This window comes from Callorhinus ursinus, unplaced genomic scaffold (genome assembly GCF_003265705.2).
Source record: "Callorhinus ursinus isolate GAN/ISIS: 27379988/994484 unplaced genomic scaffold, GSC_fseal_2.0 scaffold59, whole genome shotgun sequence".
Classification (NCBI taxonomy): domain Eukaryota; kingdom Metazoa; phylum Chordata; class Mammalia; order Carnivora; family Otariidae; genus Callorhinus; species Callorhinus ursinus.
Window position 1 is genome coordinate 7,115,005 of NW_027397121.1, and position 20,264 is coordinate 7,135,268.

Sequence of the window (20,264 nt, forward strand, 5' to 3'; positions counted from 1 at the left end):
CTGCTAGATTTGTTTATTTACCTTTATTTCAATCATACAGAGTCTGGGATCCTTTATCATTCCCCCCCTCCTCAGTTTCCATCCCCAGGGGTTAAATAATTTTAAAAAATATTTAAAAAGCTGTAACAAAATAACATCAAAGGAAATGGGAAGAGGGATGGGGGAAGGGTCAGGAATCAGGAAGGGAGTAGAGAAGAGAGCCTCTTCCCCAACCCCCCACCTGGATTCCAGCCTGGGGAGTAGGGAGAACTACCCCCCTACCTCCCCAGGTACATCCCAGCTGTAGGTGAGGTCAGAGGTCAGGGTATGAAAGTGCCGGTGTGTGTGAATGGGGAGGTAGGCAGAGGCAGGCTGTTCAGAAGATGCCCCCACCTCCCCACTCAACCAGGTACTGCACAGAACCATCAGGCCGTACTCTGCGAGCAAGGACCCGGACAGGGTCCCCTCGGGACAGGTAGCCAACCCCACCTCGGACTCCTCCCCCAGTCCCAGGAGACAAACTGCGGCACAGGGAAGAAGGGGGTGCTGAGCGTCTAGGAAGACCTGGGGAGGGGGCTGGGACTGAGGAAGATGAGGCAGTCATCGAGTGGGGGGCACTTTTAGGGATGTCTGTGGGGAAACCAATGTGAAGTTCCAGGGGTGACCTAGGGAGAGAAGGCAATTGTGAGTCCAGATGCAGATAAGGACTGACTAAAAATGGAGCTCACATGTGGCTCAGAGGCACAAAGAAATCAGGTTAGAGACCGAGGCACTTAAGAGCACAGACGTGAAGAGGGGTGGCACAGGTAAAGGAGAAGAATCTCACCTGTCTGGGGGTTCACCATCCCCAGAGGTCCCTGCGGTGCTGGCAGAGGGGTGGAAGGAAGCGAACATCCGGATGGGACTGCTGGGGTTGGGGAGGGGGAAAGTCAGGACCTGAAGCAGGGAACTAGGACCCTCTCCCACGGAGAAGAACAGAGCTCAAACAGCCCCAAGGAATCCCCATCCCCAGAATACTAGGGATCAGACACTGGTTCTGGAAGTCTCTCTAGGATAAGAAGTGGGTAGCCAAGGGGGGGGAGATGGAAAATAATTCTGGGTAAGAAAGTCCAGAGGATGTAGACAATTGGAGGAGAGATTCTAGGGGTACATAACTGGAGGGTGAAGGAGCACTGACCTGGGCAGGCAGCGGGCGTCTGTGGGCCGGAAGTTGTAGCCGCTGCTGCCCTGGTAACTCTGGTTAGGGCTGGGGGGTGATGGAGACACTGAGGCCTAGAAGAAGGAGCAAAGGACTGAGAGATAATCCTTGATTCCTTCCCACACCACCATTTAGCTCCACGGGGTTCCCCCTGCCCCTGTACCTGCAGTGCCCTCTGCAGACGAGCCCGCTCCCTTTGCTCCTGGGGCTCGGGCTGATTGCGCACTGCTGAGGGTGGCCCCAGCTCCTCCATTTTCCCCTTCTGCCTCCTCCTCAGGGGCTCTGGCTCCGGCCTCCGGCGCTTCCCCAGGGGACGTGAGACCCCTCCCCCAGGGCCCTGCCCTGAAGGGAAGCTGTAAGAGGCCTCCTTATCCCCCCAGCCCCCTCCCGGACACCCCAAAGACCTCCCCATCTCCATACATATGCCTCCCCCATTAATACCCTGAGAATTTCCCCATCCTCCCTGGACCAGTGACCTGGTGGGGGCTCCATCTCCAGTAAGGGGCTCCACAGGGGGAGGGATCCGAGCATGGAGACCAAACAAGCATTTCCTCTTCTTAATCTCCCTCCCTGAAATGAAACTGGGGTGAGGAGAGAAATGATACAGGGTCAGTGCAGTAATAAAGGGCCCCTCTGATGCCATTACTCTATCCTTTTCAGAGATGAACTTCCAGGTGGGCTGCAGCCCCTTTCCTCCCAGGCTTCCATAGCCGCATCTCTTTCTGAGCCTCCCTCCAACTCACCGGTCCTTGTGGCTGTTGAGAGCAGAGAGGAGTTTGGAAGAACGTTCTCCCTTGGGAGTGTCTGAGAGCTGGGGAAGGGGAAAGAAAAGGAGATCAGGGGAGCAGTGGTCCCTCTCCCTTCCCCCATTCTTTATACTCCTCTGTTCCACCCTCACCCCCAAAGCTTCACCACCCCTTACCTCCCCGAGAAGCAAACTGTCCCAATTCTCAGAGGTGAAGGGGAGGATCTCACGGTCAAAATCAAAGTATTTTTTCTTACAGCAAACGCTGAGGTGATAGAGGACAAGATGGGCCACGTCCACCCTGGAGAAATATTGAGTTATCAAGGTGGTGGCAGCCTTGCAAAAACCTAGAGTCCCGAGGTGGGAGATTGGGGCACATAGGGTGAAATCCTGGGGGTGCTGAGAGAGGACCTACGCTGAGGTCATGCTAGCTCACCAGCGAAGCTGTAGCCTCCTGACCTTCTCAGGGCCCCCCCGACACACACAGCATTCGAATTCATAGAACCTGGAAGTGGGCAAAAGGGAGGGAGAGAACACACCTTACACAAGAAAACACTACCAGGCTACGGAGGACTCACAAACAAGGACAGGGCACACAGGGGAGGCAAGCTTCAGAGGCTGGGGAGAGAATGGAGCTGAGGCATCGTGGGGCACGGCTCCGCTGAGTGAGCGGAGCGGAGCTGGAGGGCTCCGGTCTCACCTGTCCCCGTAGAGGAGGGGCTTGCTCAGACACTGGGTGCAGGCCTCATGGAACCACTGCAGGCAGCTCCGGCACTGCAGCATCTTCAGGTTCCACCTGAGGGGCAGCACAGGACTCGTGACCCCCAGACCCTGCCCCCACCTGAACGGCCCCACACCCTACTCACCACCTACTTCTGGTCCTCTTCAGCACTCCCCTCGTCCTTTCTCCTCCACTCCCCGGAATTCCTCCCACCCCGCTCCATCACTCATTCCCAACCGCCCTCCGCCCCCATTACTCACTCCCCGGGGCCACCACAGTAACAGTAGCTCTGCTGCCGGTTGCTCAGATGTCCAGCGTCCCAGTCTAGCCCCTTTAGTCCATATGGCAGTGACAGCTTCATGCCCAGCATGGCCCGGGCATAGGGGCCCTTCTTCAGTGCACCCCCCCTCTGCAGAGAGGGAACAGGCAGGCTGCCTCAGAGGGGTGGGGGGGGGGGCGGAAAGGCTTGGGAGAGGCTGTGGATGGGAGGCTCCCACAGGAAAGTGACTTACCTTGGTGGCAATGGCGAAGACGCACTGGCGGCAGACCCAGGATGTGCCCTCTCCTTCTCCAGGGGCTGGGGCCCTTGGAACGTGGCAGTCCTGGTGGTAAGCTGAATAACGATAATATTGACGGTAGGCCACTCACTGCACTGCATACCTGTGTGTGCTAGCAACTGGGGTAGGAGAAGTCTCGGCCACCTCACTTCATCCTTTACCATGATCCGGCTGTAGTGGGTGAATTACCCTTATTTTACAGGTGAGGGGACAGGCTCCTAGGGGTTTGGGGATTTGCCCAAGGCCTTACGGTTAGAAAAGGGTGTATCTGAACCACCCTCTGTCTACAAAGCTCACACCTCCACATTCCATGGCTGTTTCTCCCTGTGCTGGAAGGGAGTGAGATTACAGAGTTGAGACTGGCCGGAGCAGTGGCTTGGGGACTCAGGACAGGTGGCATAAGGACCAGTGGTGGAGGGAAGAGTTGAGAGGCAGCCTAGAAGGCTCAGGGCAAGGTGGACCATTCAGGTGTCCTGCCCTCTCACCGTGGCGACACTTCTCACAGCTGACCAGCCGGTTCCCAGGGACCACAGTCTCAGATCGACAGACACAGCAGAGAAGTTCCTCCCCGGGGAGGGCAGCTATGAGGGAACACAGTGTTACGGGGCCTATGCTTAAGGCCCCTTCCCATCCCCCACGCCAGGTTTCTGCTTTCCATGGCATGCACACACTTGGGCCTCTAGGGTCTCACCGGGGCTGATGTCTTTCCATAGAACCAGAAACTGGGAATCATCCTCAAACTGGACCAGACACACCTCCCGAGCACTGTCCACCTGGAATGGATGAGCACAGGGGATGAAACAGGAATCAGAACTACATAAGGAGAATGGGGAAAACGCAATAGGTCAGAGATCAAATGTCTTACCTTCTTGATGGTCCCCAAGTATAGCAGCCCATCCGTCCACCTGGCCAGCACATCTTGACCCTCCCAAAGTCGAGGCCTGGGGCCTGAGGTGGGAGCAGGGGAGGCTGGATCCCAAAGTGGGGGGGCACCAGAGCGGCTCAGCCGGGGGGGCTGTGCCATTGCATCCTGGGGGGGGCCTAGCCAGAAGTGGGATGGGAGAAGGTTATGAATGTTGAGAAACTCCCCATTTTTCTTTGCCTCAAGGATTCAAGCAGCTGTGCTCCCAGTCTCCAAATCCCAGACACCTGGATAGGAAATCACACAGCACCCCTCCCAAGCTTCTTGACTCCAGCTTTTCCAACTCTAGCGACTGGCTCTCCTCTCCCTAACACCCCCCACCCCCCCAACCTAGTTCTCTAGTTTCCCAGCTTCCAGAGCTCCCCTGGGATACTATATCCTGGCCTTGAGATTTTAGGAGAAATGATGGTTGCAGAAGCAAAGGTTACCATTCAGTTTCTGCTGTCACCTTTTCGTGTTTAGAGGTATCATAATTGGGGTGCTCTGTGTTTTGGGAGCTTTTCTGGAAATGTTTTCCAGAATAGAAACGGCTGCCTCCCCGGGCCCGCGTGTCTCATTCAGAACAATCATCCTGACGCCAGGTTATGTCAGGTCACCCTCAAATACGGGGCTCCCTGCCCCCGGGTTAGATAACTTCCCTGAGTGCCCGGGGAGGGGGGCGTGTCCCAGTCCCGGTCTCTACTCCCCATGACGGTGAGTCCGAGAGGGGACTTGAGTCGGCCCAGCCCGAACCGATGCCTGGGCGGCGAGGCTCTCCCGCCCGCGCCCTGCGCGCCGACCCCCGGCTCCCTGCCCCCCCACGGGCGCCTCCCGCCGCCTCCTTACCAGTGACAGCTGGGGCCGCCGGGAGCCGGGCAGAGGCAGACGTGGGAGACCGAGGCGAACCCCCCGCGCGGGGAGGGCACGTCTGGGCGTCGGAGGGCGGGCAGGCAAGGGCCGGGGGGTCCCCAGGCCCAGCCCCTCCGTCCCGGCAGCTCTGGGGCGTATGACGCAGCAGCCAAAGCAGCGGCAGCGGCAGGAGGAGGCGGCGGGGGGAAGGAGGGGAGGGGAGGGGAGGGACAAACCGGCTCGGGGGGAGGGTGGTGGGAGGGGAGGACTGGGGGGAAGGAGGAGCCGGTGGGGGGGGCGGGCACCACCTCACCCCACCTCCCTCACCTCCAAAGGGCCTGGAGGGCGCCGAGCGAGAGGTGGCTTCTCCGCGGCTGGGGCGGGTGGAAAGTCAAGACCCGGAGGGAGAGGGAATCCCCGCAGCCCCTTCCTCGGAGGGAGACCCGCCCTCGGGGCAGGAGGGAATCCCCCCCTTCCCGGCAGCCGGCCTCCAGCCTGGCCTCCGCCCCATGCCACATCCGTTAACTGCCCCCCCAACCTCCATGGTCACTCTAAGTCCCGCCCCCCGGCCCCGGTTCACGACCCCGCCCTCCATTCACCCTTCCCATCGCCCCCGCCACGCCCTCCTCCCGCCTTTGCCCCCGGCCCCGCCCTCCCCGTGGCAAGTCCCCCCCCCCCACCGCCGCCGCGCTTCTGCGCACGCGTGACCCCTCCCGCGCGCGGCACCTGGGAGGATTGAGCCCCTCCTTTGTGGGGCGGTGGCCGTTAGTGGTTGGCGCGAGCGAGTCAGCGGGCGTGCGTCCCGCCCAGCGCTTCCAGGGCGGGTGCACTGGCCCGGAGAGCTAGTAGCGAGGCGGTAACGCCGCGGAGAGCCAGCCAATGGGCAGCGGGCGGGCCGGCCCTGGCGGTTCGAACGGCAAGGCAGGGAAAGGGCGGGAGGAAGAGCCAGCAGTTTGTGGGAGGGCGCGCCGGCCCCGCCCCTGGGCTCGGGTTCCCACCCTCCCACACCCGCCGGAGGAGCGTTCCCGAACGGGGCTGGGTGGCCTGCGGCAAACTAGTGACGGTGGTTGGCTGGTGGGCACATCTTCTAGAGGCGGACAACGGGGAAGGGGGTGGTATGGGAGGCTTAGGCCACCTAGGCTCGAGGTGATGGCCTGATAGGGAGAAAAGCTGACGCCCTTGCTCTGCAAAACACAAATACTTTGCAGATCCGCGGTTCCCATTTTTACAGATACGGCCCATCGCTAATAAAACCTTTATTTAAAGAAAAAAAACCCAAAAAACTGTTCTTTATTTGATAGACCCAGGTCACACAGCGCCCCCCCCCCCCAAAAAACCCCCCCCCCCCCCCCCCCCCCCCCAACACACAGATCTGGATCTGTCTTCATTTCCTGTTGGCCTGGGCCGTACCAATAACACACTGGTTCACCTGCGGGCAGAGGGTTTAGACAGGAGAAAAACGTTTCCTAAGTAACCAAAATAACAGTTTTCTCTGTTTTTCTGGATTGCCTCCCACCCCCAATATCGGGGCTGCCCTCAGAAAATACTGAAACAGGGGCGCCTGGGTGGCTCAGTCGTTAAGCGTCTGCCTTCAGCTCAGGTCATGATCCCAGGGTCCTGGGATCTAGCCCCGCATCCAACTCCCTGCTCCTGGGGAAGCCTGCTTCTCCCTCTCCCACTCCCCCTGCTTGTGTTCCCTCTCTCCCTGTGTCTCTCTCTGTCAAATAAATAAATAAAATCTTTAAAAAAAAAAAAAGGAAAGAAAATACTGAAACAAGGGCTCTGAAGGAGGGTTCAGCCTGGTCTCAGTTAAGGTTAGGTCTATGCCCACTAACCACACCAGGTCTGGAGGAGGTGAAGAGGCCTGACTGAGAAGGGATGGAAGCCACACACAGGAGCAGAGAGAGATGGAACGTCCATTTTCAGCAATACCGTGGCCCAGAGACCCCAAGCCCTCCCACCATTTACTGGTTAATAAATTAGATAAAACATGAACAACACTCATTTAAGAACCAAGGCTCCTTGGAAAATAAATGATGCCAAGTTTAGGAAGGATATGTACAAGATGAATCTAGAATAAAAACTACTGGTTCCTGTCTAAAGGACACAGAAGCCAACTTAAAGGAGCACCCACTGGCCAAAGATGGGGCAATTTGAGCATCAGAAAAAATGACTACAAAGGGTATGTATCAAATCCATAAGCATCTGTAAGATGACACCCACCCAGATAAAAACCCACTTGGTCACCTTTGGAAGTTGCCAAGATATCAACTTCTAATACTGAAAACTGATAAAGTGGGAGAGGGAAAAGCAGGCTTCCCGCTGAGCAGGGAGCCCGATGCGGGGCTCGTTCCCAGGACCCTGGGAACTCTGGGGACTCTGCCTTTCCTATATAGACTGGATTTCAGAGTAACCAAATATATGGCAAAGGGAAGTTCTTTATAGAAGAGACAAGACTAACAAATGTAAAGTGACTGAGAAAATTAAACTCTCTAATGAAATAATGATCTAGGTACGATCACTGTTCGATAAAATCACTAAGTGAAATCACTAGGTCAATAGGGAGTTTTCGAATGGTAACACCCAAATTCCATGATTGATTTTTATTTCATTAAAAGTAAAACAACTGGATATTAGGTGCTCCTGATGCAACAGAAAGTATACTGTACCATCTAAGTTTTCTTGTCAAGAAATATAAGCCTATTCAAATCTAATAAGCCCCTAAAACTTTAGTGGAAGGAGCATAAATCTCCTAGAGAATTCATGGCATGGCCTTCCCTTAATGTTTAAGTGGCTTTTGGAGCCTGACTTCACACTACTTGGAATGGTCTGAAAACCATGTAAGTCTCTCTCTCTTTTTTTTTTTTTTTTTTTTGAGAGAGAGAGCGTGTGCACACATGGGGCAGGGGGGCAGAGGGGGAGGGAGAGAAAGAATCTGAAGTGGGTTCCACGCGACGTGGGACTTGACCTCACGACCCTGAGATCATGACGTGAACCAGTATCAAGAGTCGGATGCTTAACCGACTGAGCCACCCAGGCGCCTGCATCTAAGTCTCCTTTGATCTGGCAATCCCAATGCCAGGAATCTCTCCCTACATAGTTAGATATGACTAAACAAACACAAAATGACATATATCTTGCTACAAGGTTAGCCAACATGCTCTTGTTTGTAATAGAAACAAGGGTGGAAACAATCCAAGTGTCCAGCAGAGGGAACTGGTGGATAAACTTTGGTGCGGCCACACAGCGGAGTCCCATGCAGACATAAAAATAATGGGATGATCTCTGTGTGCTGGGGGCTGGGGGGGGGGGAGTAATCTTAGGGATATCTTGTTAAGCAGAACAAAGTACAGAACAACATACATATATATATGAAAAGAGAGATGTCGTCTATATAAGAAGGAAAGGAATAAGCACAAGCATATTGCTTATATTTGCAAGAAGAAACACTGAAAGGGTAAGTAAAATGCTAAATGTTAAAAATGATTACCTCTACCAGGGCTGGTGGGGAGAATGGGGTGCACAGGGGCGGTGGTAAAACTTCATTTGTTGTGTATAGCTTTTATATAGTTTTGACCCCTTAACTACCTATTTTTAAAAAATTAAAAAACCCCAGGGCACCTGAGTGGCTCAGTTGTTAAGTGTCTGCCTTCAGCCCAGGTCATGATCCCAGGGTCCTGGGAATGAGCCCCGCATCGGGCTCCCTGCTCAGCGGGAAGCCTGCTTTTCCCTCTCCCACTCGCCCTGCTTGTGTTCCCTCTCTCGCTGTGTCTCTCTCTGTCAAATAAATAAATAAAATCTTAAAAAAAAAAAAAATAAAAAACCCCAAGACCCAATAGCTAAAAATGGATCCAGAGAGATAGTAGCCCAGATGCCCGGCAAATGCAAATCCTTTCCAGATGAATGTGCCCTTGGCCTAAAGGACTGAAGGGGACCCTAAAGGGTCAGAATGGAGAAGCCTACAATCACCCAGGGGTCCTGACAGGGCCTGGGCTTGGTGGTAACTGCACCTTGGAGGCAAAGCGTAGGGAGTTGAGGGACTCAGAGACGTTCTCTTCTAGGGGGGAAATGTTCACGAACATGAGCCTGTGGAGAGAGGAGAGGGGGCCAAACCCCAGCATCAGTGTCTGGGTGGCGCCTGCACCAGGTTCCCACTGTTGCCCCTTTCCCGCCCCTGACCCCAGCCTCACAGTCTCCACCCAACCCCTCCTGTCTGTCTGTCGCTTTCACTCACATCTTAGCGCTGCCACCCAGAGAGTTCTGCAGCAGGTAGGTGAGCTTGCTGTTCCGGTAAGGAACGTGGGACTCCTGCACGGTTGAGGGAGACAGGTGGTTAGGACAGGACAGGGTTCAGCGTGAGCAGCCTCAACCCACCCCAGGTCCCACCGGCCCCCATCCCCATTCCCACCTTATTGCTCAGGGCCATGATGACCAGCCCCAGGGTAGACAGGCTACTGTTAATGGCTTGTGTTTCCCGAAGGCGTTCCCGTTCCCCAGGGCCAAGGGCTAAGCCAGGGTCCAGCCGCTCGCTCCCAGCCAGGTCCACAAGGCTGAGGGGGGCCCCACACTGCAGGCCCCGCCCAGCGTGCTCCCCAGAGATCTGGAGCTGGAACACGCTGTGACTGCGTGATGAGCGCTCGTTCTGTGACGTGCGGGCCACCGCCCGGTTCTGGCGGGCCACGTGGAGCAGGGCCTCCACCTGGGGACAGGAGGAGCAAGGGGCAAGAGTGGGCAGGGAGGGGCTCAGCACGCAGCCACGTCGGTAGCAATGACCCAGAGTCAGTGCCTGCCCTCTCGAAGATTTCTTTCTAGCCAGTGAAGAGACAGAATGACTAAGTAAAATGCACAGCTACGGCCCGAGAGTGCTGAGGGGGAAACTAGAACAGAACCATGAGGAACGCGTGAAGGTAGGGTGAGGGCTGCAATTTGAGACAGGATGGCCAGGGACGGCTTCAGTGCCTTCAACTCTGAAGGCAGCGAGGGAGCAAGCCATTCGAGGAGAGGAACATTCAGGCAAAGGCCCTGAATCGAGAATGTGACAAGCTGGCTGGGGAACAGCCAGGAGGCCAGCATGGCTGGAGCGAGCTGAGCAAGGGGAGTAGTAGGAAACGGGACCTGAGATGCAGCGGGCAGGGGCCAGGAAGCCCTCGGCATATGCGTCACTCCACCCCCTCGCTCCCTAAGGCAGACAGATCTACCTTACAGTCCCCCCAGCTGTCCCCCACCCCCGGTCAAAACTGACATGGCGACCCACAGACGCAACCTACCCTTCCCCCATCCTTCCGCTCTCTCCTGGTCCCTCCTCCGTCCACCTACATCTTGTGCCACCCTGCCCGCTCCTCCCCATTCTCCAGGCCCAGTGCCCCTTGGTGCTTACCTCTTTCTCACAGGACACGGGAACATAGCGGGCATTGGTGACAGTAAGCTCCTCACTCCCCGGCCCTGCCCGGCGAATCTCACACTCACCGCCCTGGCCCTTCCGGGTCCCCGTGGCCAGCAGGTCTCGGACAGTCTCATTATAGATCTCTACGTAGCTTGCCACAAAGCTGTAGGTCCAGCCCTGGCCGCCCAGCTCCTGGGCCACAGAGAAGAGGTGCCGCAGGGCCCGGGGGATCAGGCCTTCCACCTGGGGGTCTCCCCCAGGCCCACCCTCCATGGTGAAGGTCTTGCCACTGCCTGTCTGGCCGTAGGCAAAGATGCACACTGGGTAGCCATCCAGGGCTGACTGGACAAGCATGGCAATCTCCTCAAACACTTGGTCCTGTCCACTCCCTGGTGGGAACACCCGGTCGAAGGAGAAGTCGTGGCGGGTGGTGGGGGCTGGCGCCCCACTCAGGGTCCCACGACGATCGTCAGACCGGGAGACACTGAGGCGGGTTGGAGGATCGGAGGGCCCGCCGGGGCCAGAGGGAAACAGGAGGAAGCCTGGGGACGGGGTGGGCTCCCCTGCAAGGACAGGGCGGACCCGGCAGAACACACGGATATTGCCTTTGAGTTCCTGTAGCTGGTTGTGGAGTCGCCGGCGCTCCATCTCTAGCCCATGCAGACGTTCTCCTTGCTCCACCAGTGCGGCCGCCTGCGCTGCAGCCTCCTGACGCAGAGATGCCACCTCCGCTTGGCTGCCTGACAGAGCTGCTTCTGAGGCCTGCAGCCTCCTCTGTTTGGAACGGAATGGACACAGAGGGTGAGGCCCAGTGGAAGAATAAGGACAAGTCATGACGAGGTGGGGGGTGGAGGGAGGGTGGTCCCTGTCCCCGAGGACTTCACAGTCTGCTAAGGAAAGAGGTAAGAAAATAAGAGTCATGGTACCAGATTAGGGAGTGCTCTGGGAACAGCCAAAAGGCGCACAAGGACAATGATAGCTAAGCCGACACCCAAAAGTATCAGAATAAACCAAGGAAAAGACGGAGAACAGAAAGAACGTTCCACAAAGAGGGAAGTGCATGTGCAAAATGCCCTGAAGAGAAGACTGAATCATTTGAGAAACTGCAAGTAATACCATCTAGTTGGTGCTCACCAAGGAGTCAAATGGACATGAGAAGAAGAGAGAACGCCACGGGGATTTTTGACCAGGGAAGAAGAGACAGAGAAGATGGAGGACGACGGGAGACACAGATCCGGGGTGGGGTGGGGGGCTATGAAAGCAGTCGGGGTAGGGGGAAGTGGGGCAGAAAGCAAGACGCAGTCAGGAGTGGGCAGGGGTGGAGAAGGACAGAGGGATACTGCTGGAGAGAGGCGGCCAGGGACTCCCAAGCCCAGAGAGTCCTCAGGGTAACCCAGAAAGGAGGGGTGGCATTTGGTGAGAAGGTGGCCCTTACCTCCTGCTCCTCCAGCCGGGTGGCCAGTCCCCTTCGCTCCTCCTGCAATCCCAATTGTTCTTTCTGGAGCTCTTGCACCAAGCCCTCCTGTGTGCCCAACTGCTCTTCCAGCTCCAGGACATGGGCCCTGAGGTTCCCCAACTCCTGCTGGCTCTGCTCAGCCTGGGCCTGTACCCTGGCCAACTCCCCTTCCAGTGTCCTGCACTCTGCCCCCAGGGCCCGGGCCTGCTGCTGGGCCTCCTGGAGTTGGTCCTGCAGTTGTTGGTTCTCCTGGTTCAATGTCTGAGTCCTCTCACGGAAGCACTGCAGCTGGGCATTCAGGTCACATAACTGACCCTTTAAGTCCCAGGCCGGACGTTTGGTGGGTTTCTTCCCTCCCAGCAGGGGAGGGGCAGCCGCTAAGATGGACACGGAAAGGACAAAGGTCAGGGAGGTCGTGGCTTTCTATCTTTCGTCCCTCCTAGCCTTTAAGGCCTCCACACCCACTGCTACATCTCTCTCCCCTCCAGACAGGGAGGGAACCAAATGGATTTTTTTGGGGGTACTCACCACCTCCTCTCTTCCCTATCCCAGCCTCTCACCCAATGGTTACGCTTGGCATCTACCTGCAGGCTTCTGGGCAGGAACGGCAGGGCCTGGTTTCTGATTCTTCAACACTAGAGAATCCGGAGTTAACATAAGAAACCACAGCACCAATGTCTTTCCACCTCCATCATCTCCTTTTACACATACCCCCAAATCTCTCCTCAGCCCCAGCTGTGAAGCACTATTACCTGTGGCAATAGCTGTGGAACATCGGGGTCCTGTCTTCTTGGGAACTTTTGGAGCTGTCGGGAGATGGGAGAGGAAAAAGTAGCACAATCAATCTCAGGGTGGCATGAACTCTGGCTGGGCCAGGCGCAGAGTCATTGCTTTTTCTGAGGATTAGAAATAAGATAACTTCCCTCTTCCCTGAAATCTGGCCAGTTCTAAAGATATCCTTCCCAGGACCAGAAATTACTCAAGACACCAAGAAATAAGTTGGACCAAGATAAGCAAAAAGAGCAGGGGGCAGAGCCATGTGTCAAGAGCGCTACCATCTATATAAAAAAAAAAAAATGTTGGAGAACATGTCCAGATGTGCTTGAACGCCCACAGAATGCCCTGGAAGGGACAGAACGCCCACAGAACTCCCCTGGGGAGGGGAACTGGGTGGCTAGGGGACAGGGGTAGGAGGGAGACTTTCCTCTGTAAAATGACTTTTGTGCCTTTGGAATTTGGAGGGGGTGTGGAGAGGGAGAGGGAGAGAAAGAATCCCAAGCAGGCTCCACGCCCATAGTGGAGCCTGACTCGGGGCTGGATCTCATGATCCTGAGATCATGACTTGAGGCAAAATGAAGAGTCAGACGCTTAATCCACCGAGCCACCCAGGCACCGCTTGTGCCTTTGGAATTTTAAAACAAGTGAAACCTATTACCTATTCAAAATAAGCTAAAATTGAAAGACAAGAAATAAGTGAGTCGAAGAGCATTGGACTTCTATTCCCCTGGTTTCTGCCCACTGCTAGAACCCACCTGTGGTCTGGCCTTGCGTCTGTGGTCTTGCAGTGAGGGCTGGTGCTCTGGGGTGGGACGTGGCCATTTTGGTCACTGTGTCCAGTCCTCGCGTCCTTTTCTGGAAATAGACAAGAATGGGGTACATTTACTCTCCCTGATTGGCTTAGACGCACTCTCTCTCTCTTTCACACACACACACACACACACACGCAAAGCTTTTACACACACACACACACACACACACACACACACACACACACACACACACAGCTTTTCCAAACCCAGCTCACCTTCTCAGGCTCTAAGGCATCCTCCATCTGGTCAGGCCTCCTCTTAAATCTGGTTCCCGGTAGAGGCAGCCGAGAAGGAGCCTTGACCAGGGGCCTCTTCAGCTCTACGTTCCCCCTCACTTCCAACAAGGGGGACCTCTGCTGGGAAAAGAGAGACCCTTCAGACAGACCCTGGAGCGCAAATGTCCCAAGAACTCCCCTTCTTAGTCCCCTAGCCTAACTCTCAACCACCACCAAGCACTGATTGAGTACCTCTTGTGCACAAACCGGGGCCCACAGATGATGTGCCAGCCAAAAGGCACAGAGAGGAGTGGGACATAATGCAAAAGTGGGAGAAAGCTCTAAGGGAAAAGCTGGACAGATGCTGAACTTCAGCAAAGTTTAAGGGTAGTACTTTTTTTTTTAAGATTTTCTTTATTTATTTGACAGAGAGAGCATGCACAAGAGAGGGGAAGTGGCAGGCAGAGGGAGAGGGAGAAGCAGGCTCCCCGCTAAGCAAGGAGCCTGATACCAAGCTCGATCCCAGGACCCCCGGATCCTGACCTGAGCCAAAGGCAGACACTCAACCAGCTGAGCCACCCAGGCATCCCAGGGGTAGTACTTAAACAAGCACAGAGAAATGGATACTTTCTTCAGAAGGCAAAACCTCAAACATACACATAATATGGCTGGGAAACCAATAGGCTCTTTCAGCTAGAATGGAGAATCATAAATAAGAGTGAGAGTGGAAGATAGATAAGGCTGAAGACTAGATAGGAGGAGCAGGTAATATTTTACTTATTTAAAAAACAAATTTTTTTTAGAGAGGGAGAGAGAGAATCTTACACAGGCTCCACACCCAGCCCAAGCACCATGTGGGGCTCGATCTCATGACCCTGAGATCATGACCTGAGCTGAAATCAAGAGTGTGATGCTCAAATGACTGAGCCACCCAGTCGCCTCAAGTGGGTAACATTTTAGAATTTGTTTTAAGGGCGCCTGGGTGGCTCAGTTGGTTGAGCGACTGCCTTCGGCTCAGGTCATGATCCCAGAGTCCTGGGATCGAGTCCCGCATCGGGCTCCCTGCTCAGCGGGGAGTCTGCTTCTCCCTCTGACTCTACCCCCTCTTGGGCTCTCTTTCTCACTCTCAAATAAATAAATAAAATCTTAAAAATATTTTTTTGTTTTAAATGCTTCCTCTGTATCAATTTAATCCTTACAGCAGCCCACTGAGGAGGTGCTATTATTAGCCTCATTTCGCAGATGAGGGAAAGGAAGGCACTGAGAGGTACAATAGCTTGTCTAAGGTCATCAGTGAGTAAAAGGCAGAGCCGCAGTTACAATCTAGACAGTCTGGTTCTGGAGGCCATGCGTTTAACTGCTAGAGTATAGTGACCCGTAGGACTTTGATGCCAGGCTAAGAAGGAGTTTAGGCTTTAGCTTTGTGTATGTGGAAAACCAGATACAGTTTCTGATCAGGCATGTGAAAAATATACAAGAGAGCCTATTTATAAAAAATAATGAGTTGTAAGTAGGCAGACTTGCATGGAGAAGACTAAGAAGCAGCATGACCCAGTTTGGAGACCACCAAAGTACAGATGCGGGGTGGGGGCAGTGTGAAAGAGAGATCCTCTCCTAAGCACCTCAATTCGGTGCCTGGAGATTACGTCCACTCCACGGCTACTCCTGTCTAGGGTGACCAACCATTCTAGTTTGCGCAGAACTAACGGGTTTCTGAGGACACAGAACTTCTCCGTGCTAAAGCCAGGTCCTTCCTATGCAAACCGTACTCTGATCCCACCATCAAGAGAGCACTATGTAGATTGATCAACTTCTGATCTTCACTATAATTAACTTTTAATTCCAAAGCCAGTGTCTCTGCCCTTTGGCTTCCTTCCTTCCTTCATTCATTCAATATTTACTTAGTGCTTGTTATGTGCCAGAAAATGATCTGGGTTTGGGAGTAATAGATGTGATCCCTGCCTGCAAAATACTCATGAAAAAATGGGGGGGGGGCGCCTGGGTGACTCAGATGGTTAAGCGTCTGCCTTCGGCTCAGGTCATGATCCCAGGGTCCTGGGATCGAGTCCCGCATCGGGCTCCCTGCTCCTTGGGAGCCTGCTTCTCCCTCTGCTTTTCTCTCTCTCTCTCTCCCTCCCTCCCTCTCGCCCTCTGTCTCTCATGAATAAATAAAATCTTTAAAAAAAATGGGGAAGAGAAGCATTTAAAGGGATTATTAAAACTTTACTGAGTGCTATCATAAAAAGTGCCCCAAGGAGGGGATGAGCATGTAGTTCAGATGGGGAGAGTGTTAGAGAACACTTCTAAAATGTCTTTTAAGGCAAAACCTTGAGGATGAGGAAGAGTTAGACAGGGGGCTTAGGCCAAGGAAGAACATCCCAGGCAGAAAGCAAGGAGGGGTGCATGCAAGGAATGTCAAGTTGTTCTGTTTAGCTGACACACGGAGTGTGCGCGGAAAGTGGGGAGATGAAGGGAAAGGATTGTGGCAATCAGCATGCCATGATAAGGAGTCTAGCGTTTACTGAAGGCAAGAGGGACCATGATGATTTTGTCAGAATAGTAAGACAAGATTTGTACCAAAGAAGCAACGTGAAACAAGGTGAAGAATGAATGAAGGTAGATGAGGGGTATGACAGGCAGAAAGAATGCATCATTCCTTTCTTCCTTCATCCAACAAGGATTTGTTGCACTAAGATTTGTTGCAAGACTGCTGTGTCCCAGACACTGTTCTAGAAGCTGGGGTGAGAGTAATGAATAAAATCCCTGCCCTCCCAGAGGTAACTTTATAGGGCATTCTTTCCAAACTGGAGTACCACAGAAGAATTAAACTCTACAAAAAATGATCCACTTTCTCAATTCTCCATTCTAGATGCATAAGAGAGAAGTTAAATTCATTAGATAAGATGCATAGAGCTTAATTTTCATGGAACTCAGCCGAGAGGGGCTGTTTTAGAAGCTTGAGGGCTAAGTAGAAATCCATCTGAGAGAGGGCGGGCAGCGGGAATGAAGAGGAGGGGCTGGATTACTAGAAACCAAGTATTGATCTAACTAGGAGCTGGCCTGGTGAGGGGAGGTAAAGGGCAGGCAGTGAGGGAGATGGAGGAGTCCAGGCTGATTCCAAGATGCCTGCCACAGTTCCAACAACCAGGAGAACAGGAGGAGGGGCTGGTTTTTCCTTTTTGAAAAAATTTATTAGGGGCGCCTGGGTGACTCAGTCAGTTGAGCATCCGCCTTTGGCTCAGGTCATGATCCTGGAGTCCTGGGATCCAGCCCCACATTGAGCTCCCTGCTCAGCCTACTTCTCTCTCTCCCTCTGCTGCTCCACCACCTCCCGCTTGTGTGCTCTGTCAAATAAATAAATATTTTTAAAAAATGTATTTTGAGAGAGAGTGCACTCGAGTAGGGAGAGAGGCAGAGGGAGAGAATCTTCAAGCTGACTCCCTGCTGAGTGCAGAGCCCTACAATGGGGCTTGATCTTATGACCCATGAGATCATGACCCCAGCCAAAACCAAGAGTTGGCCGCTTAACTGACTGAGCCACCCAGGCGCCCTTATTCTTTTGTTTTTTTTATTAAACTTTTTATTTAAAACTCATTGCAGATCCATATGAAGTTAAGAAACAACATGGAGAGATTCCAAATACAACGAGATATATTTAAGGATGTTTACAGTGTATCCCTATAGAGAAAACTCTGGAACAATTTGATGCCCAGATTTTTTAAATTTTAGTTTATTGGTTTATTGTCTTTCCTTACTTTAGATTGTGAGCATCATAAGAACATATCTGTTTTGTTCACAACTCTATAACCAGTATAATGTCTGCTACATGGCAGGACTCAAAATACATTTTTAAAGGAATGAAATTGGATGTCCACCGGTGGGGGAATACTTAAATAAACTGTGATATATCCAGACCACTGGCTTCTATACAAATTAAAAAAAAAAAAGAAAAAAGAAAGGAGGTGGCATTATTTTCCCTGCTGCCTGCAGAAATGTGCACAAAGAATAGAGTTATATAACTTATGACACATTTCCCATCTCCCCATAGAATGGCAGCTTCTCATAGAATGACATCTATAGAGATGACAGGGATTAGTCTTGTTTATTGTTGCATCCCAAGTTATCTACAACTGTGCCTGGTACATAGTAGGTGCTCAATAAATATGAGAAGCCTACTGTTTTTCACTGTCACAATCATACTGCTCTGCTCTTTAGCTGACAGGATACAGAGAACATCTCTTCAGGTTGAAATTTGTTTTGGGTAAATTTGAATGTGAAATACTAGTAAACAGATGATCCAGACAGGAGCCTTTTTCTGGCACCAAAAGTCAATACACTCTCGCTGTCACATCTCTCTCTCCACTGGAGAGGGGAGGCTGCAGATGGTTGTGGGGTGCAGCAGGGCGCTGATAAGAGAAGAAACTTAAGTCAAACCAGTCTCAGGAGGCAGAGATCTCTGTAAAACCTGGAGGAGAGAGAATGAGGAGTCCTTCCGTTCAGGTTACCCCAATTCCTTTATCCCCTTCCAGCACTCCAAAGCGACAGGAACAAGAGAGAACTGGAAAGATCATCAGCGGGGATTTGGCCTCAGGTACCATTACCCCAGCGGTAGACGGAATTTCAGAACTCCCCCTTCTCGATCACACACTGCAATCGTCGGTAGGAATGGAGAAATAGGTACGAGTCAGACAAGCCTGAGAAATCGAGATGGGAAATCCTGGAGACATGAAAGTGAGGGTGTATGGTACTCCCTGAAATTGGGGGAGGGCAGGCAGACATGCACTCCGACTTCCTGGGGCTGCTCCCCGCCCTCTCCCTCCCTCCTGTCCACTGTGCGGGGACGCACGGACTTTCACCCTCCGAGCAGGCACGACCGAGGCCGGCCGGGATCCGGGGGCTCGTCAGCATCGTGGGCAGGAGACCCAACGCGGCTTCTACTCACCTGCGGCTCCATGTCCAGTTCCCTGCCACACGCGCCAGGGGAGCACAATGGAAGAGGACACGGCGCCGGGGTTCCCGGGACCCCCGAGACCCGCGTTCTCTCGCCGGCTCGCGACACAAAGCACGCGCCCTCCGGGCTCCGGGGGCTACCAGCCCGGTGCCACACCCGCCACTTTTGAATTCCAACCGCCGCCACCGTTCTCACCTCCCTCCGCAAGCAAGGGCCAATCGTCGCCGGCGCCACAGCCGAGGGCCAATCGAAGCGCCCTCCGCCTCCCGAGGCCCCACCCCGCCAGGCCGGCACCTTCTCCTTCCTGCTTAGCTGGCGACCGGGAGGCTGGCTAGTCAGTCACACTTCCGGCTCCACTTCCACCTCTCTCACCCTCCCCTCCCGTAGCCGTCGTCGCGCTGCACTTCCGCTCGGCTCCTAGCTGCAGCGCCTTACGTCAGAAAATGCCTGTAACGCGCCGCACGAACGTAGCTAGAATGGGGGCGGGAGCGCTGGAGGAAAGGAATCACGCGTGCGCAAACGGGGACGCGACGAGCCCCCCCCCCCCCCCCCCCCCCCCCCCGCCCCGCAACCTAGCGACTGCAGCAGGGAGCGCACTCGTTACCCCCGACTGGATCATTGTGATTGCGGTTGGTGGCGCGGCGCCTCTCCGCGGAGTTGAAGTCCGGGTAAAGCTCCGGCAAAGTGGTAGCAGGAGCCCTCCAGCGAATGTGGGAGTGGCCGCGTCTGCCCCTTCCCCAGTCATTTTGGCATTTTTCACCAGACTTAGGGATGTTGGGTACAGCTTGGCGCTCCTGGAAGCCCGACAGTGGGGATTCGAGGCTCAGAGGAGTTTTCTCTGCAGTCCCCCTCGTCAGCCTACCTACTAGGTACCTGGGCGCTGATACTGGTGCTGGGAAGCTGGCTTAGGGCCTACGGAGCCTCGAACCCACGGACGGTATACTGCTTACATTTATGGAATATTTTATGCTTTTCAGGCTGTCTGCATGTGCATTATCTCTTTTAATAATCGCTAAATTCACTGAACTCTTACTATGTGTCGAGCGTTTTGCATCTTTTATCTGCAAGCTGGACGAAGGAGGCAGGTTTAGAAAGGTTAAGTAACAAGCACAAGGTCACACTGCTGATTGGGAGTGGATCTAGATTCTCTTAGCTTCGAAATCCAAACTATATGTTACCTCACACTACCTCCAACAATCTTAGTGTCAAAGACATCAAACCCTTACCTGTGAGTAATTTGCAGAGTGGTTCTACCCATTTATTCGTGGGAGTTTCCAACCAACCTGGAGATGGGACAGGGATTTTATTGATGAGACTGAAAGGCAGGGGGAAATCTGTCTTGGTGCATTTTTGGAGATTGACAGAATTGGAACTCAAGCCACCTATCTTCCAATCCAGTGCTTTAACTTGAATTCAAACCTGCTTGGGGAGGGAGCAGACTGTGGGGAGACACAGAGTCTGAAAACCGGGGGTCATCCCCCAAACTTTGATAGCTTAGGAAACTTACAAAAAGCAGGAGCTTGAAAAGAAGAGAGAGAGAAGAGGAGTGAGGGAGGAAACAAGAAGACCAACACTTAATGGATGGGTAAAGAGGGAGAACTGAGAAGAAACATAACAGCAAAAGACATTTCTCAAACTTATAAACAAATGTTAGACTAGGGGAAATATGGACCCATCAGTACATTAAAGGGGAAACAGTTCATTCATGTCAATTGATACA

General features: G+C 53.5%; 2 protein-coding genes across 10 annotated transcripts; both read right to left on the minus strand.

Moving 5' to 3' along the window:
* Positions 1–8: 8 nt before the first annotated feature.
* On the minus strand, positions 9–5,555 carry PHF1 (PHD finger protein 1). 6 transcript variants are annotated; one of them, XM_025862405.2, is made up of 15 exons: positions 4,948–5,554; positions 4,066–4,241; positions 3,892–3,973; positions 3,686–3,781; positions 3,156–3,256; positions 2,904–3,052; positions 2,623–2,718; positions 2,359–2,427; positions 2,100–2,223; positions 1,921–1,988; positions 1,654–1,758; positions 1,341–1,530; positions 1,157–1,251; positions 806–883; positions 9–644 (listed from the first exon to the last, which is right to left on the minus strand). In XM_025862405.2, the coding sequence occupies exons 2-15, from the start codon at positions 4,222–4,224 to the stop codon at positions 356–358; spliced, it is 1,701 nt and encodes a 566-aa protein (XP_025718190.1). In that variant the 5' UTR covers positions 4,225–4,241; positions 4,948–5,554; the 3' UTR covers positions 9–355. The 6 variants fall into 6 exon arrangements, with proteins under 6 accessions (XP_025718190.1, XP_025718189.1, XP_073741014.1 ...); XM_025862404.2 differs by having other exon boundaries at positions 806–886; positions 4,948–5,552; XM_073884913.1 differs by having other exon boundaries at positions 806–886; positions 1,341–1,758; positions 4,948–5,555.
* Positions 5,556–6,278: 723 nt separating this feature from the next.
* Positions 6,279–18,955, minus strand: KIFC1 (kinesin family member C1). Of its 4 annotated transcripts, XM_073884909.1 has the most exons (12): positions 18,536–18,632; positions 18,099–18,240; positions 13,594–13,731; positions 13,322–13,421; positions 12,542–12,595; positions 12,374–12,424; positions 11,769–12,166; positions 10,328–11,107; positions 9,359–9,649; positions 9,185–9,258; positions 8,961–9,036; positions 6,279–6,379 (listed from the first exon to the last, which is right to left on the minus strand). In XM_073884909.1, exons 2-12 carry the CDS (start codon positions 18,189–18,191, stop codon positions 6,335–6,337), a joined length of 2,100 nt encoding a protein of 699 aa, XP_073741010.1. In that variant the 5' UTR covers positions 18,192–18,240; positions 18,536–18,632; the 3' UTR covers positions 6,279–6,334. The 4 variants fall into 4 exon arrangements, with proteins under 4 accessions (XP_073741010.1, XP_073741012.1, XP_073741013.1 ...); XM_073884911.1 differs by lacking the exons at positions 18,099–18,240; positions 18,536–18,632 and adding an exon at positions 18,740–18,955; XM_073884912.1 differs by lacking the exon at positions 18,099–18,240 and having other exon boundaries at positions 13,594–13,734; positions 18,536–18,733.
* Between the last annotated feature and the right edge of the window lie 1,309 nt (positions 18,956–20,264).